The 19,852-nt window shown below is 39.5% G+C and overlaps 1 protein-coding gene across 4 annotated transcripts in view; it reads right to left on the reverse strand.

Annotated features, from left to right (window-relative positions):
- RERE (arginine-glutamic acid dipeptide repeats) overlaps positions 1-19,852 on the reverse strand; it is a 421,678-nt gene that overhangs the window by 206,323 nt on the left and 195,503 nt on the right. For 3 of the 4 annotated variants that reach the window (XM_034671164.1, XM_034671162.1, XM_034671165.1), the window contains exon 4: positions 13,961-14,086. The exons of the other annotated variant lie outside the window; for it this stretch is intronic. In XM_034671164.1, the coding sequence (XP_034527055.1) occupies positions 13,961-14,086 (126 nt within the window). The remainder of the gene's footprint in view (positions 1-13,960; positions 14,087-19,852) is intronic. 4 annotated transcript variants of the gene reach the window in all.

Genomic DNA, 19,852 nt, shown 5'->3' on the forward strand with positions numbered 1-19,852 from the left:
CAGGTGGAAAGGTGGCACAGAAGAGATCATTAATCATATTTAGGAACACAGGTGGGGCTCTCAGGGCATTCCTAGCCCCCAGCATATACAGAAGCAATGAAGCTGACTACGGGGTGGGCTGCAATGTTCAGGAACAGCATCTCTCTCCCCAGAGATTCTCTCACACTAGAACCCGGCCTGGGGTTCACTTCTCCAAGGTGAGCTCTCCCACACCAGAGTCTTTCCGTACCAGCTGTGCACCCACCGTGGCTGAAATCCACGCACATAAGCCACATCCAATACTGTTACTGAAGCCGGTCACAGGAGTTCACAAAGACCTCCCTCTCTTTCCATCCTTACTTCTTTACTCTCTCTTCCCTCTCAACCCTCTTACCTCCACACTAGATAAAAGGATTTTTAGATCTGATCAGTTTTCCAGGGAAGCAGAAATGTGATTTTACGCTATTCTTAGGCTCACCCTCATGGTTTCACTACAGGGGCCAACGTATCTTAACACGGCTTTGTCCAGCTGAGCATGCTCTTCCTGAGGCTGAACCAAAAAAAAAAAATCTTTTAGCTGGGTGCCTGGATGACTCAGTTGGCTAAGTGTCTGACTCTTGATTTTGGCTCAGGTCATGATCTCGGGGTCATGGGATCGAGCCCCATGTAGGGCTCTGCGCTGGACGTGAAGTCTGCTTAAGATTCTCTCTCTCGGGGCGCCTGGGTGGCACAGTGGTTGGGCGTCTGCCTTCGGCTCAGGGCGTGATCCCGGCGTTATGGGATGGAGCCCCACGTCAGGCTCCTCTGCTATGAGCCTGCTTCTTCCTCTCCCACTCCCCCTGCTTGTGCTCCCTCTCTCGCTGGCTGTCTCTATCTCTGTCGAATAAATAAAAATAAAATCTTTTAAAAAAAAATCTTTAAAATATTTAAAAAAAAAAAAGATTCTCTCTCTCCTTCTCCCTCTGCCCCTCCCCCAATAAATAAATAATGAAATAGTGAAATAATAAAATCTTTTATAAGCAGTACTGTCTCTACCATAGACTATAAATATGTCACACCACCAATTCTGAAACACTGAAGCAGAGTCTCATCTCTCCTCAGACAGACTGTAGTAAGGCAGAAGGCTTCAAACTTCACCCAGAAGTTCCAATTGTGCCAGTCCAATGGACAAGTCAAATTATGCTTCCACATGGCAATGCCTAACTCCTCCGAGGCTGGTGGATAACGGCAAACGACTGACTGCAAAGGCTCCTCCTCCTCTTCATTCCCTGGCCTTTGTATTATACTGGAAGCACAATGCTAGTTTCTTTTTTCTCTCCCTAAAGCTCTCTGAGATGAGGTTACTTTGTTTTTCAATTGGTTGGCTGAAGTCACATCAGCTACCTAACAAAACCATTAAGAGTTACACACACACACACACACACACACACACACACACGCTTAATAAAAATGAAGTAAACTTCTTATATTATATATTATATTATATTATTACATTATATTCTTATATTCTTAAGGGAAGAATATAAAACGCAGCATGTATTAACCAATGTGTCAGGTTGATATAATGTGCCAAATGTAACTGATGTTGCTAAGGGTATCACTAAAATAATTTGTTAACCACCCACCCACAGCTACAAAAGAGAAAACAAGGAAAGAAGATTTAAAAAGAAAGTATGTGTGTATGTCCAACACTCTGTTTAATAACTCCAAAAGATACGAAGCCACTTAGGCAAAAGTAAATCACACATCTATTCAAGAGCGTTATTAAATGGAAGGAATTATCCAAAGGGCTCCACCAGCCGACTGAAAAATTTTAATACAAAATGCCTAGCAATCTCCCTATGCTGCCGACAAATCACCAACTGAGGCAAATCCCTGATAATGAAACACTGTAAGAAGGGCTCTTTTTAATAATTTAGCCCATCAAGGAGTGAGTATCGATTCTTGTTTTCAGCAGAGGAGAGCATGTTATCTTCGGCCTTACAGCTCAGTGACAACATCAGGGGATTTAATCACAGTGCCTTTCCTGCCATGCAATCCTTCAACTGTCACCCTGGATTCTTTGTCGTTCTTCATCCATTTCTAGAGAAGCCCTGGTCTCATGGATGGGTCTTCCCTACTTAACCAACAACAACCATAGCAGCATTTCAAGTTCTACAGATTAAACATATCTGTCAATTATCATTTGCCAGCTGCCTTTCTTTTAAGTAAGTTTAACAATGCATCAGACATCTTTCTGCATTCTCATCTTCTTTGTTAACGAATCTGCTCAATATCTTAAGAGCAGACTGACATTCAATCACTATGGCGAGTGTGCCAATCTCTGGACATCTGTGGACATTTTTAACATATCGAAGTAGGCACCACTAACAAAGGAAAGCTGTATAGGTATCAACCACCAATTCCCCATTCCAACAGAGAAGGTCAGAAAGTCCCCAATCTTAAAAAAAAAAAAAATTTGTTTTTAACCAAAGAGTAGATTAAGCGGTAATATTAATTTAAGAGTATTCCTGAATCTTTACATACTAGAAATACATTTTTTAAAAGATTTTTAGACTGAAATCAAGCCAATGGTCTCTGATTCAAGTACAAATCAAACCGCCCTAACCCCTGACAGAATGTTCTGCACTCCAGTTACACTACCCTAAAACTTCACTAATGTCATTCAATTTCCTTTCTGTTATTGTGGACAATTACCTCCACCCTCCACCAAGTATGCGGGAGTAGGGAGTTGGGGTCAGCCACTTCTGACGCTAATTTGCTTTTGGATGCAATTCCAAAGCACCCCTCCACAATCCTTTGGACCGAGGCACCTTACTAATTAATCCCAAAGGTTTCTGGTTCAAGGGCACCACAAACACCTATTGCAGGACACCAAAGGCATTATACAGCTGCCTTTTTTTAGTTCCTTCTGCTTTTCCATCCAAACTATAAATTGTTACAAGGTCCTGGGGCAGTACAACAGCATTCTCCATTCGATTCAGGCATCAAGGAGAACCGTCACTTGTCAAGAGGCTGCACCCAAGGGCAGCAGCCTCATAACCAACAATACATCCCCCACTTTTCTGTTTGAAGAGTATAGCGAGCTCCCCTCTATGAAAGATTCAAAAGGCAAAAAAAGCAGCATTAGAGACCAAAACAGCAAATAAATAAATAAAAACAAAAACATAGTAAACCAGCTTCATATTACGTTAGCTGAAAAATGGATATGTGCGTGTGTACCAGGTATATGCTGTAAGAGTTCCACAAGTCCACGATGAGAATTTCAACAGGTACGGAAACAAATGTTTAAAATAGATTTTTTTTCTGAGCCATACACTGGTATCTAATCACTGAAACCATCACCAGAAATACTCTCCGGGTCCCACACCTCTCCCGTTTCAGTGGGAGGTAGAAAACAGGGTGGAAAAACACCAGTCACTTCCCTCTGAGAAAACCTAATACACGTGTACATGTGTATTTTCTGGCTGATACTGGCCGATCTCCCCCTTGACTGTATTAAATGCTGTACTTTGCACTGATGGTCTCATTTGTCACATTTAATGTATTCTTTTTAAAAAAAAATCCTTCTTCACCTTATTTTTTAATAATATATATATTTTCCTGTCTTCTAAATGAAGACAACTACTAATTCAATAATTAAGGAGCAACTTCTCAGAGTCAGGAACTGTTCCAAGCACTACAGACAAGTAGTTAAAGGATCACAGTCTCTTCATTTACTCTCACCAGGACAGACTGCAGCCGACCCTTGAACAACAAAGGTTTAAAGTGCATGGGCCTGCTTATATGCAGATCTGTTACAGTACAGTAATACAGATGTATTCTCTCTTCCTATGATTTTCTTAATAATATCTTCTTTTTTTCTAGCTTACTTACTGTAAGAACACAGTTTATAATACATAATAACATACAAAATATATGGTAAGCAACTATTCATGTTATTAGTTAGGCTGTTAGAAGTTCTGGGGGAGCCAGAAGTTATGCAGTAATTTTCTACTGCAGAGGGGGAGCGTCAGCACCCCTAAACCGCACACTCTTCAAGGGTCAACTGTATATATACGTGAAGTAACCAGGGCACAGTGTCAGGGACACTGGCCGGCTGTCTCTCTCAGAGAGGAGCAAGAGATGGGGAAGTGGGAGAAGGAGAGGGCTCATTTTTCTTTTCATTTCAATGTATATCTTAAATTTTTTCAATGTATTCATTTCCTGGGTTGTCTATTTTATAATTTCAATTAACAGAGTTTAGAGGTACATGATTTAATTCTGAATAAGTTTACATACACTCAAATAACCAAGTAGTACTACTACAGGTGTCACAAAGAAGTAAATAAGATAAACCAAATGTGTCACACATTAATACGACATAAGGACAAAGTCACATCATGGCAAGCCACACTGAACACTTAACAGAGGTTTCTCAACTATTATCACAAAAATGAAAGCAAAAGAAGAGCTGAGTCATCTTGAGGAACCTGCTAGTGTAACTCAACAGTTACAGCAGTAACTCAACACCATCCCCCCAGCCCCCAATAATCTGGGCCATAAGCAATCAGTAACAAGTGGCTCTTTCATTTCAGCAAAACACAATCACCCATTCTATTAAATTAATGTTGGTAGTTAGAATATCTTTTTTTTTTAGTTTGGTTTGAATTAATTTATAAATTGTCTCTTAAAGCTGTAAGAGGGATATAAACGTACAGCTTATACCTAATTTATATGCTGGAGAAGGCAAGACCTTAAGTGATAAGGGAGAACCACAAGAACAATTTTTTAAATGCCTAAGATGCTCAGGTTTGAGAAACATAAGACGTCCTGGAACTGCTCTATACCCTGCAAAGGACATGATCAACTCTGCATGTGCAGCAGTCACTGAGGTGGAAGGCAGACTTCCATTTGCTAAAGCTGGCTGCCCATCGGAATCTCCTAGGGAGTGCTTGGAAAAACTATGGATTCCCGGGCCTCACTCCAGAACCGCTGAAATAATATTCTGGTTTTACAAGTGAGGAAACTGAGGGGCAGAGAGATTAAGTAACTTGATCACTAGTAAATGTTGCCAACATGAATCAAACCAGGACCACAATTTCAACAGTAAAAATGTGTATTTTTTTAAACCACATCCATGATCTATTACTTCTAAGCAGCTTTTCTTGCCACTGGAGTGTAAAGAGGGAACAAGCACCATCACAGGTTTTCCCTCTTTCTACAAAAACAAAAAACAAAAAAACAAAACAAAACAAAACAAAAAAAAACCCTGAAAATTAGTCCTTGTTGCTAAAAATGAAAAACACCCTGAAGGCTCAAAGAGGCTCTTCCATCCCTCCAACCCCTCTCTCTGTTTCTTCCTTTCACTTTACTCAAAAATCCCACACTTGAATTAATGGTAGCTGAATTCTGATCTACTTTTCAAAGGCAGAGCAATTTAGCTTGAGTTAAAACAAATAAAACCACAGTGACATTCCACAATCACCACAGTGACTCGGCAAAAATAATCATGGAGTGCTAATATTAGTGGGTGAAAATTTAATGAAAAACAGGATATTTACATGGCCTCAAAGTTTCTCCCTACACATTACTTATTAATTAGGAAGGAAAAGTTAGTAACTTATCCAAATAATCAAAGTTAACATCACTAATAATGTGACAAACTGATATCATATCTCTAATGTAAAAAGACCTCAGGACACAATACCACTAATATCATAGTCTGGCCTACAACACATGACCTAAATCTAATAAGCAGGAAACAGCAAACAATAACAACAACAACAACAAAACTGGATTGTACTCTTTAAAAACATGTTAATCTCATGAAAAGACAAAAAAAGGCTAAGACATTGTTCCAGATTAAAGGATTCAGAGTTAAGAAACACGGTAACTAGGTATCAGTGTGATGCTGGTCTGGATACTTGGCCCAAAAAAAAAAACTGCCATGGAAGGCACTATTGGGACACACGGCAAAACATGGATGTCTGTAGATCAGATTAGTATGGTAATACTGTTAAATTTCCCACTTTTGCTAACTATGTGGTGGCTATATAAATAAATGTCCTTGTTCTTACAAAATACACACCTATTAAGAAGTAACGAGTCAAGATGTCTACATTTTACTCTCAGATTCAGAACAACGGAATAGAGAGCCCAGAAACAGACCCACATAAATACAGCCAACTGACCACTGATAAAGGAGCAAAGGCAATACAGTGGAGTAAAGATAGTTCTACAACTACTGGTGCTGAACAACTGGACAACCACGTGCAAAAAAAAAAAAGAAGAAGAAGAAATCTAGACACAGTCTTTACATCCTTCACAAAAATCAACTTGAAATGGATCACAGACCTAAAATGTAAAATGCAAAACTATAAAACTTCTAGAAGATAATGTAAGAAGAAAACTAGATCACCCTGAGTTTGGCAAGACTTTCTAAATTCAACACAAAGCACATAATCCAAGACAGAAAGAACTGATGAACTGATGAACTAGACTTCATTAAAATTAAAAGCTGTTCTGCAAAAGATACTGCCAAGAAAAGAAAAAGATAAGCCTCAGGCTGGGTGAAAAGACCTACAAAAGGCACATCTGACCAAGGATCGCTGTCCAAAATATGCAAAGAACCTTTAACACTCAACAGTAAGAAAATAACCTGATTAAAAACTGAACCAGAGACCTTAACAGGCACCTCACCAAAGAAAATATACAAATAGCAAATAAGCATGTAAAAAATAAATTAATTTAAAAGAAAACCCCAAAACTCTACATCACATGTCACAGAGAAATACAAATTAAAACAGCAAATAGATACCACTATAGACCTATCAGAACGGCCACAATCCAGAAAACTGACAACACCAAATGTTGGAAAGAACGTGGAGCAACAGGAACTCTCAGTCACTGGTGGGAATGCACCATGATACTGCCACTCTGGAAAAGTTTGGTTGTTTCTTTAAAAACTAAACATACTCTTACCATACAATCCAGCAGTCATGCTCCTTGGTACTTACCCAAAGGAGTTGAAAACTTACATCCACACAAAAACCTGCACATGGATGTTAGACCAGCTTTATTCATAATTGCTAAAACTTGGAAGAATGAAGATGTCTTTCAGTAGATTAATGGATAAACTGTAGTACATCCAAACAATGAAATATTATTCGGCATGAAAAAGAAATAAGCTTCAAGTCATGAAAAGACATGGAGATGGAAGAGGTATGTGGGAAATCTCTGCGCTTTCTGCCCAATTTTGTGGTGAACCTAAAACTGCTCTTAAGACTAAAGCCTACTAGGCTCCCAGGTGGCTCAGTGGGTTAAGCGTCTGCCTTTGGCTCAGCTCATGATCCCAGGGTCTTGGGATGGAGTCCCACATCAGGCTCCCTGCCTCTCCCTCTCCACTGCTTATGCTCTCTTGCTCTCTCTCTTCCTCTCAAATAAATAAAATCTTAAATAAAAAAAAAAAAGAAAGAGAAAAAGAAAAAAAAAAGACTAAAGCCTATTTTTAAAAAAGAAGAAAGAAACAAATTCCTGATATTCCATCTAATTACACAACATGAAATCAAAGACAAAAACAGAAAACGCTCCCTTCTAGGCATAAGTCATAATAATTTAGTACAATAATTTCTATAGACCCTGAGAAGGACTGATTAACCTTAGGTTACTACTTAAACTTCACTCCAGTCCCTAAGAAAAATCTGGTACTCTTTTGAAGGCCCTGATATTTATCAGAGCTGTTGTTACGAAAAGTACTACATGATATCCTAAAATGAGGGGTAACACTAAAAAAAATGTTAAGCTAAACAAAACTACAAGTTCTACTTCCATGTGCCAAAATTTCTTTGGCAATTTATATTAGTCAAATTAATTCTGGAGAACTTATAAAGCCTGAGGACTCCACATATTTGCTTAGATATTTTTCAAACAATATAAAAAGCCCCAGGAAGGCAAGGTTAAAAGACCAACAGTGTCTGTAAGCAACAAAGGGTGATGTGGTAGTATCACTGAGTGAAACCTACAAGTAATCCTTACCCCTCATATAGACCCATGGTTACAAAGACTGCTTAAATAGTAAAGCAGTTTTATAAAACCGTGAGGTTAGTCAAATCAATGTTCTCTAAATGTGGCTCAATGTCCCTTTTGTTTAAAAAAAAAAAAAAAGGAGCAGAAGAACATGACAGAAACACAGCCCTTAAAAACACATTAGCTGAAATTAACCTTTATGAGAGAACAGGATGTGAAAACTACTGGTCCAGGTGAAGGAATTTCTCTGGAAGCAGGGCATAATGCTCTCTATTACTAATACTGATCGGTTGGGTGTTTTAAGTTTTTTTCAAACTTGTTACATTAAAATTCAACAGCTATTAATCAACTTTCATTTAGGGTAGCTGGTTAATCCCAGCATTTCTATCAGCAATTTTTCTAAAAACTCAGTTGTTTTAACACCTTTCACTACAATCAAATATAAAAGACTATGGTTATTTTTGGCATTCTTAATGTCAACTGAAGAAGTCAAAGGAAATACTGAAAAAGCAGGATATCCTCAGAAACTCCTGCATATCTACACAAGCCACCAGAGTAGAGTTCTTTATATGGAACAACTAGGTAAGAAACATAATCAGCATTTAAAACAGCATTTCATAATAAATGTTCACTTTTAATTATTAAACAGTACTGAAGCCCCAAGTATGAAAAATACCAGTGTTAGAAATGATTCTTGAAAACGATAAATGCCTTACACAGGCAAGAAATACTATTTTAGGGGCGCCTGGGTGGCACAGCGGTTAAGCGTCTGCCTTCGGCTCAGGGCGTGATCCCGGCGTTATGGGAGAGCCCCACATCAGGCTCCTCCGCTATGAGCCTGCTTCTTCCTCTCCCACTCCCCCTTGCTTGTGTTCCCTCTCTCACTGGCTGTCTCTATCTCTGTCAAATAAATAAATAAAATCTTTAAAAAAAAATAAAATAAAATAAAAAAAATAAAAATATCCTCTTTAAAAAAAAAAAAAGAAAGAAATACTATTTTAACATTGGTATGAGTTATAGTCACAAAAGTTTGAACTAGGTATTAAGCAAAGCATTCTTAGCTTTTAAAGAAGTAAATGATGTATGGCATGGGCTGGCTACAAGACATCCTTTATGGGTCGAGGAAGGTAGCAAGGAGCAGTGGAAAGAGCACTCACTGACCAGAGACACAGGAGACGGAGATTCTGGCCTAAGCAGCCCCTCATGGGGCAGGGATCTGGGGAAAGCCACTGGGCCCTAGCTTCCTGCTCTGTGTTAGTGGGGCAGGCTTGCGTAGGCTGGTGGAGTGGATTTACTCCAAGGGAAATGCAAAGTCCAATTTCTTACATGCATGAAGTTTTACCTGAAACAAATACACACAGATTAACAAACACAACAGACACAGGAATTATTTTTCAAATGTATGTAGATGTCATTAAGATAAATAAAAAGGGAACTCAAAGAGCAGCTGTTTGTTAAAATATCTTGACCACCACAAGAGCTAAAGGGAAAACAAAATGAATTGATACTAAGAAGGGTTCTCACACCATACTGTTACCACCACTGTCCATTCATTCAGGGTGAGGGCCAGCCTGGGACACTCCCAGTGGCAGAAGCCATCTGCTCTACCAAGCAAGTGAACAGCATGCCAGCTCAGGAGCTCTTCAAGTAAAGTGGAGGCAAAGGTGGGCATCGCTGCCGGGATCATCCAGGAAGTACAGAAGTCAGCCATGAGAGCAGCGGAGACTACATAAGGCCAGAGTGAGTTCTCAAGTTAAACCTCAGTCCTGACAGTCACTCAAGGCAAGATTTTATACAATTGAAAACCTCAAATTTTCTCATCTGCAAAATGAAATAAATATCACAAATTAAACTATGTGAAAAAGTAGCATAGTGCCTGTGCACAAAGTAAACGCTCAATGTTAGTTTACTTCCTTAACAGCTAGCTGACCTGAGGTTTTAAATGACGCACTGCCGAGACTTTATAGAGCCACCGTTCCTCATCCTAATTTAAATTTTTTTTCAACATTTTAGGAATCTACTGATTAGCATCCACGGTTGAAACAAATACTCTCTCCAGAAAAATTCACATACATATGAGACTGCAACCAATTTCAGAAAGTTCATAGTCCTTGTTAAACTCAGAGCCCTCGGGGCCTATGGACCTCAGATCAAGAATATCTAAGAACACTTAATAAATTATTTAAAACCTGAATTTATAAAATGAAAAACTATGTGACAGCAGATAATGCTTAATGAATGCTTATTATATGCTTAATACCATGCTAAGCAATTCAATGAATTATTTCACTATGCTTTGCAACAACCCTTGAGGTACATAGTAGTGCTGTGCCCATTTTACTGCCCATTTTATAAGTGAGAAAACTAAGCGTTAAGAAGGTCAATTAGGGGCGCCTGGGTGGCGCAGTCGTTAGGCGTCTGCCTTCGGCTCAGGGCGTGATCCGGACGATCCTGGATCGAGTCCCACATCAGGCTCCTCGGTTGGGAGCCTGCTTCTTCCTCTCCCTCTCCCCTGCTGTGTTCCCTCTCTCACTGGCTGTCTCTATCTCTGTCTAATAAATAAATAAAAAATCTTAAAAAAAAAAAAAAAAGAAGGTCAATTAACGTGGGACGCCTGGGTGGCTCAGTCATTAAGCCTCTGCCTTCGGCTCAGGGCGTGATCCCAGAGTCCTGGGATCGAGCCCCACATCAGGTTCCTCCCCTGGGAGCCTGCGTCTTCCTCTCCCACTCCCCCTGTCTGTGCTCCCTCTCTCGCTGGCTGTCTCTCTCTGTCAAAAAAAAAAAAAAAAAAAAGTCAATTAACGTGCCCCCTGTTACAAAGGAACACATCATGAGAAAAACATGTTCTCTAAAGAATAACACACCAAAAACAAAACTAGTAGTTCCAAAAAAATGATGGAAATAAAAAGTGTGACCCACTATTACAGTCCTGTCTTATTTATCTGTGTTAGTCACTCAATAGAGGTCTTAAACATGCAAAAAGATAGGACTACAAAATAAAAATACTAAACGAATTAGTCTAACCCTTGATCTCCGAGTGAGGAAGGAGTTAGGTGCCCCCAACAAGAATTCCTGCCTGTACAGCTGCATCCATGACAATGAAAGTAAGTGTGCATTTTAAGCCTCCTTTAAATAGCTGTACCTTTCTGCTTTGGAGAGAGTCTCTGTCCTTGCCATTGAAACCATCCACTACTGGGAGGAGCTGGTGGGGAGGGGGATGCACCGCAGGGCCACGGAGGGGATCATCTCTGCCCAGTCTAGGGAGAATCTGGGCAATGTTTTCTTTGCCTTCTCACCTCCCTCACTACCCCTGAATTGCTAGTGAACACAGCACTTTTTGTTTAAACAACAACAAAAACAACAACAAAAAACCAAGCTAATAGATTCTCCATAATAAGTAAAAAGGCTGCCTTTCCAGCACAAATACTTTAAATATGAACAGATAAGTTTAAAATTTATAAAATTAAATCTATGGGTTCATGTCATCATTAGTGTAGACACATAGATCATATATACCTGAATATACAAAGAAAGTTAAATTATGATGCAGTTAGCACTACCCTATAAAAACTAAATTAACAAAAATAGTCTATTAGGGAAGACATCTGGTGTACCATGGCAAGAACTGTTAATGATATTGTCTGCAACCCTGTAATCAATTTTTTTCTCCCAGCAGCTCTCTCGTTGCACTGTATTAGATCTGTGCGCCTGCAGAATTTATGAGAGCTCCACACATGGGGGGTAGCTTTGCCAACTGGATCTGATTCAGATCCAGCTCAAATGACTCTGGCAGCATGAAGCGTTATTAAAGAACAATCAATAAAGTTTGCTTTATGCAGCATCATTTTGACTCAAAGAAGATTTATTATATTACAGAATCTTCTCAAACCTGCAAATGGAGTACGCCACCGATCATGAACTTATTTAAATCCCCACTGAACACAATACTTTTACTGCTAAAAATACATACATACATACATACATACATACATACATACATACATACTGGTCATCACGAATGCTAATACAAAAAGTTTACTAAAAATCAATGTTGTTATGGGCAAATTTTTAAATCCATTCGACAAATCCTGACTAGTGAGTACTGTGGTAAATGAAACAGTCTAACAATGACATACACACTAAATGGAGAATAAAATATCAGCCTGAAAGATAAAATCATTTCTTAGATACATATGGAAACAAGATGACAACTGGTAAAGGCTGAAGTTTTTGAAGTATGTAGTCAAGCTGGGACTCTGCTAATTTGTCCCTTATGATGTCAGTGTATCTCTCCAGGGATTAAAACTAGACTTTTATCCATTACACTGGGTTTTATCTTCCATTGTGAATGATTATTATATCAAGAATTCCAAGGATTCCACAATGTGAATCTTTACTCTGGTCTAATTCTTGATAAATTACACCAGCAACTATTTGAACATGAAATTGTTGTTGTGATGTGTATTCCTAGTTTTGTTTATGATTATTAATTTCCTATATCTCCATTGTCCTGGTCCTCCACTGACCTTCACTTTACTCATGGGTGACAGCCCTCACCACCTACCTGGGGCTTCCACAGTCTGCCCTGACTCCACACTGCTACCCAAACAATCTTCTTAAGCAGGCATTTGTAAATCAGCTTGCCTGGAATAAAAAAGTCTACGAAAGCTTCTCTTCTGCCTATCACATAAAACCCTCCCTTGTCTCACCTTTACAGTGTTCTATGATCTGGCCCCACGTTATATCCCACCTCTGCTCCCACAACCCACTAACCTGTGCTCTTCATGGACATCCTGTGGTCATCTTCTCTCAACGCCCAGCTTCACCAGGCCCACTGCCTACGTGGCTTCCAGGGACAGGCTGACATGTACACCTGGAAGCCTCCTCCAGTCGGCCTGTCCACATGTTACTGATGTATCAAAAACAAACCCAGCTCCTCAAAACCTGCCAACCTTCACAAAACTTTTCCAAGTGCTAGAGCCCATCTGCAGCACTCTCTTCTCCTGGTTTCAAGATATTATTTTTCTACACTGCAACTGAACAATTCATTATATATTGCCAGTACCTTACATTATGTGCATGCATATGTGATGGCTATTCTCCGATGTCATTTTCTAATTAAGTACGCATTTGAACCCCGTGGCCAGATTACATACAAAAAAGAAAGACAGGTCTTCAACTTCTTCCACAATTAACGGCAGTCAATCAGAACAATAAACACCTGTCTTTCAGAAAATGTTGTCATTAAATCCTTATAAGGGGTGGGGGAAGGAAGACCGGTGTATATATAACTTTCATAAAAGGTGAGCTACACCACACACAAATAATCCACATGGATCACTAACGCCAGACCCTGTGTTCTAGGGATAAAGCACCATAGACACTGCATCCTGCTGCACCTCACGCACATCATTACCACCAGGTACCAGAGACATTACCAGGGCACAGCTGAGAGCACCAGATCTACACCCGAACTCAAGACTTTCGAAGTGTTTAATTCTGTACCTGGCATTGCAGAAAAGCCTATCTACTCCTGAGCAATATTCTATAAAATGTCACCTGAGAGGACAGCATCCAAAATAGTTAAGATCCTGGGCTGTGAGTCCCAATGATGCTGGGGAAGTGCACATTCCACACTTGGACTCAAACTTACCCCCTTTTTTCCCCATTTCAGTTGCCAACATCCATACTCGCTGCTGATTGCCAGCTCCTGCTCCTTGCAGCGGCCCAGCATGCTCTCTGCTGGCACCCAAATACCCTACACCACCAAACCCCGCTGACTTCTGGAACTGTCCTAGAGGGGTAAGGCAAGTCCCGTATTTTGCTTCCTCTGTGCATGTACTTGTTACTCCTTTAAAAACACATACAATACAGCACATTTTTAAAGGGGCTCTGGGGAGGGAGGTAATATTCCTATTTTATACCCTATGGGATATAAAATATTGATAGCTTTTAAAAACGGGATTCTCCTTACCCCTACAGGCCCTCTCCCGGCTTCAGAAAGATGTTGTGGTGGCTGTGATGCCACCGGCAGAGAGCATGCTGGGGGGTCACACAAAGCAGGAGTTGGAGATCTGCAGCAGGCCTGGGAGTTGTGGACCTAAAAAAGAAAAGAGCTTTCAGTTAGCATGCCCAACGTCCCCTCCGGCCCTGGTTACTAGGGGCACGCAGCACACGAGCAGGAATCTGCACCATCCGTTAGCAGATGGCCTCTCAGAGAATTTGTTCTACTGCTGAAGTTAGCCTTTCTGTGTCAATCAGAGCTGTTTCCTTATTTCAGCAAGAACAAACCTATGACATTTCTGGCTCCACAATGGAATCTGGGTCCTGTTGTAAAGCAGTATGGTGTGTGCCCCCAAAATAACCAAGTTAAGTTGCGACACAGTGCCAAAGCACAGTGACAGTGGCATGCTTTGCTTAGAATAAGAACAAAAAAGCAATGGTGTCAGATAAACAACTGTAAAATGAACCACAAGTGGACAAACTGAGCTTTCAGAAGAGTTACCAATAGGAAATGTGAGGGGCGTAAGACAGATACGCAAGGAAATATTCAAGTCATTAGGGGGTCAAAGAAAGACCCTATCATTTTCTCCAAGTTCTAGTTTAATTTTATAAAGCTAAAGGCAAGGTAAAAGAACAAAGGCTTAATACCAGAGGGAAAAAGACACCATTCAAATGAGCTTTAATTTCCTCATAACGCCCACCTGAACAAGTACAAAACATAAGGCTCAAGAAAGGCATTATTTCTTTTAGGGGCAAAACCAGTTCTGGTATATTATCACACACCTATTTTATTTTTCTTTTACACTTTGAAAACATTTAAAAGCAGCAGCAGATTACAGAGCAACTTCTGAAAGCCAGCGCCGTCCTTGTAAGTATCAAAAAAGATACTTCAAACAACAGTTTGAGAGTGTTCCCTTTCAAATACTCTAGAGTACATAACACTTCCAAAAACTAACTGATCCAACTTTGTGTGGCTTTAAATGAACTAAAAACTCCATAAAACCCACATACTTATATAAGAATCTCTGTTCTTAAAGGTGTTTAAAAATGACAGATAAGCAAACTTTTTAATATTAAACCATTTTCAGGGAGCCTTATTACATTTAGTTCCTTTTGAATCACTAACAACCTCCTGTGACCAAAGATTTTCATATCCTCCATTAATTACTTACTTTTCTATGTCTCTTTTAAAACAAACAAACAAAAACATGAATCCCAAGAAAATAAGCCAATACTGGAAATGTCTTCATCGTGATGGTTTCCTTTCTTTTCAGTACAGATCGCCCACTAGAGCGTACACTGGGCACCACACAGGACACCTGCTGAGCGGTCAGTCTCTGACTCCCACTGCCTCAGGGACAACATATGATGACACCAAGTACTGTTCTCAGCACAACCTTCACCACCGCACACCCCCTCTTCCCCATACCAGCGCCGCAGATTCCAAACCAAAGATTCAACTGTGTACTAGAATGTACTCAATATTTTTTATCATAATCATCCAATAAAAATGAATTGCTGGTTAAGTTTTTGCACTAGGAATTCATTAATCAGATCACACAAATCCTTATTCATTCAAATCAAGAGTTTTAAACCAAGAAGATACCTACCTAGTAAAGGCATTTCAAAGCACCTTGGCATGATTTTAAATACGCAAAGGTTCAAATAATTATTAAAACATTTTAAGTACTAAAAAAACACATTTTAAAGCATTATCACTGTTCTTATTTATGAATCCGAAAACATGGACAGTATCTGTTTCCCTGATTTTCTTTCAATTCTTCTAATGGGTTTTACTTAAACTATTTTGAGTCCATTCTTAAACACAAACACCCACATATACATACAAATTACAAATGTCCCAGTTCTAAGGAATCAAGTTTGAATAATAAGACTTTACCAATATTCTTGCATAGCAGCTCTCTGCAAATACCAAATTGTCTCCTTAGGTTCCTTTTTTAGGAAAGATGAGAATGCCTAGAGTTTCCCACATTGAAAACATTTCACATAAAACAAGTTTATTAAATAACATTTTTAGAAACATATTTTATAGAACAGTATAATTAAACAAAACTCTTTCAGTGATTTCTTAGCCCTAAAATCCAAATAAACCAGGAGAAAATTAATTATCCAACTTCACACTAATTGTGAACTATTAAAACTTTATCCCACGTGGCCTATAATGACTGTCAGTCATGAGTGAAAACAGCCTGCTGAGAAGCTGGGTAAAGGGGGCAATAAGATGCTATGAGATTATTTATTCCCAAAGCCTCATGTGATTTTCACTTACGTGAATACCATCTCCTCCATTTATAAGTTGACATTCATATCATGCAAAAAGGCGATGCTGATTCAAAATAACTTTCAATATGACTGCCCCATAACTGGCAGGAGGGATATCTAACAACACTTTGTCCATTAAAGTTGGGGCTAAGGATTTCATCCTCCTCTTGCTTCTTAAAGGATTAAATAAAATTATAACCTTCAAATTTACATGTGAAAAGGACATTTAGTCTCAGCGCATATATTTATTATTGGTGGCTTACTGCAAACAAACAGCATAGAGTAAGTCCAATACCCCATTATAGTTTATTATAATGCTTATAGATAGCAACAAAGCAACCATGGCCTTTAAACAAGGGGAGGAAAAAAAGGTGTGGCCTCCAGAAGCACCAAATCAAAAATGTGCACCTCTTCTTGACTTAGAAATCACCGTATAAGAGTGGTGTCATACTGATGCACTCACTCCTATAACAGGTGAGAACAACTAAACCAGTGGAAGGGAACAACTCCTTCGGAAGAATCATTTCAGCTGTACATTCCATTATGTCTCTAAGTAATACTTAATTCCTCACTCTACAAACTAAAAACAGTTGATAATGAACTTCATGGGTCTCACTTCATTAACCAACAACACTACACTCCGAGGCGCAAAGCTGTGAGTGGGTGGTACTGACCTTTTCCTAGGAAATGAACTAAAAGGAGAAAAAGGAAGTAAGGAAAGAAATGTTCAGTTCTACAGGCCTAACTTGAGGGACTATCAAGAAGAGAAAAACAGCCACTTTTTACACAAAAATGAACCATCACACCATAAGGCATTTTCCCTATCCGCTGGCCTTCTTGGGAATGTTTACCTATAGACTAAGCCCTCATTTGTCTTTGAAAAAAGTCAGTAATATCAAAAATTCAAAATAGATTATAATGCCTAAAAAATGTTATGACTTTGGCTACAGTCATGTAAACTTCCTGAAGAAAATAAGAAACTGAGTTTTAACGTATTTAAAGACTAGATTATTGGGGCGCCTGGGTGGCAAAGCGGTTAAGCGTCTGCCTTCGGCTCAGGGCGTGATCCCGGCGTTATGGGATCGAGCCCCACCAGGCTCCTCCCATATGAGCCTGCTTCTTCCTCTCCCACTCCACCTGCTTGTGTTCCCTCTCTCGCTGGCTGTCTCTATCTCTGTCGAATAAATAAATAAAATCTTTAAAAAAAAAATAAAATAAAAGACTAGATTATTGTTTAAACATATAAAATACTACACACTGCAGGCTAACCAAAATACTACGCATTGTAAACTAAGGTTACGAAAAAATTATTTGTTTAATAAAAAGTTAAACTGTAGTTAATGCATCATATCAAATTACTACTAAAGTTTTTCTAAAACTTTATGCAGTGAATTTTCCCAGTGAAATGTTATTTCATTTGATAGTCAATAAACATTTACTGTGAATCTTATATGGGCCAGCAATGAGCTAAGCACACAGTACACATCAATGACTAACACAGGCATGGCGTCTGCCCCTACAAAAGCTTAGACCCAGAGCACCAATGAAACGTCACCATCACTACCATGTCATTCCATGGCCGAGGCACTATGCATCCACTCTGTAGGCTTGATCTTTTCATCTAAAAACCGCCTATCTGCAAGGTAGGTGTTTTATTTATACCCCAACTTCATAAGTAAATAAAACAAGGTTAGGAGGGTTAAGCATCTTGCCTAAGGTCATAAAAGACAGCAACCGAAGAACAGACCAGCTGATGCCAAAGTCAAGCTCCCAACACATGCGCTCTACCATCCCTCCTCTCAGTCCCTGGGTAACACCTCAAATTCTGAATTAGCCATACTCACACTAATGCAGACCTCCTATCCCAGCCCCAGAAAAGTTTTTAATACAAGATTTACCTAACACTAAAATGAATGCCCACTTCCTGAATGTCTATACACCACACATTCTGTACTGAATGTCACAGCAGCCAAGGTGGGATTAAACAGTTCTGGCATGTGATACATAAATGATAATTAGCTCATTGTGTGTACACATAGAAGTGTCCACAGAGTGCATATTAAAAAGTATCCCGGGGCGCCTGGGTGGCACAGCGGTTGAGCGTCTGCCTTCCGCTCAGGGCGTGATCCCGGCATTACGGGATCGAGCCCCACATCAGGCTCCTGCGCTATGAGCCTGCTTCTTCCTCTCCCCCTCCCCCTGCTTGTGTTCCCTCTCTCGCTAGCTGTCTCTATCTCTGTCGAATAAATAAAAAAATAAAAATAAAAAAAAATCTTTAAAAAGTATCCCATATCCCCCGGCATTATCTATGTAAAGGTCTCTAATGAAAAATGAAAAGTAAAATTATTTATCCTCAGTTAAGTTTTCATTTTAAAGACAGAAGAGCAGCTTCTTGCTTTTAATCTACTTCTCAGAAACTTGATTTGGTGGAGAGAGGACAACATCAGTGGTGTGTGGAAGCTGCGCGGAAGCTAGTTTCTCTGCAGCCCCTCTCTGTTGTACTGTGGCAATCAACTTTTGGGGTAGGGTTACAGATGCAGACCAGGAACCAGAAATTCTGAAGGCTCCTCCACCGGCTGCTCACATGTGGCAATGAACCCAAGAGGGAGATGGCGTTAAATCTTGAATAACGTGGCCCCCACGTTCACAGCAATACTGGAGATGTGCCTTCGCCAAGATAACTAGTGGTATGCAGTCTCAGCTACCCCACATTCACAACCAACACTTACAATGTATGCTGTCAGGGACAGAAATTATACAAAAACACACTCATCCATGTAGAGTCATAACAACTCATTGAGCCCTAAACAGTTGACTAAAAATACCATAACATCCCTAATGATATATCCCCAACTTCAGGGAATCGCTAAGATCAGATTTAATTTTAACAACAACTTTTCCACTTTTAATAAACCAAATAGGAGCCAAGGTGAATCAATGGTATTTGCTCAAAATAATACTGTAATAATTACACATCCTACCTGGAAATTCATTTCATACAACAAAGAATCAATAACTATATAACTCTAGGAAACCAAAATCCCATTTTTTTTCTATTGTATGAATGATAGGAACTCATTAGGAATCCACACAGAATGCCCATGTAGAAATTAAAAGGAATGGCTTCAATTACTTATCTGTGAGTGAAGAATTAGATATGAAGTAATACTACCACAGCCAGACAAGGTACTCCTCTCGCTGTTCTACTGCATGAAAATCACTAAACAATCTTGTGAAGCATTTTCAGAATTTATGATTATTTCTAGAGAGCTAATTCACTCTATCATGCTGAAGGCCTAGATTTCTATAAAAATGGACTTTTATTGATTTTTGTAGTAAAAGCAAGAAAGAAAGCTTTCTTTTGGGACAAAAGGTGAATGGCTTCCTTCACATTAATCCTATTCAGAGTGGTCTCCAAAGAGGACTGACATCCAGTAATGCCTCAGATGTCTGTCCAATTAGAAACTAAGGTCACTGAGGGAAGGAACTTTATCGCGCAGACTTCAGTCTCTTTCAAGGTGCTGTGCCCAACAAAGCACACAGAGTAGGCTTTCGTTAAATGCCTATCGAAGGCACTGAT

Source organism: Ailuropoda melanoleuca, chromosome 11 (assembly GCF_002007445.2).
Source record: "Ailuropoda melanoleuca isolate Jingjing chromosome 11, ASM200744v2, whole genome shotgun sequence".
Classification (NCBI taxonomy): Eukaryota; Metazoa; Chordata; class Mammalia; order Carnivora; family Ursidae; genus Ailuropoda; species Ailuropoda melanoleuca.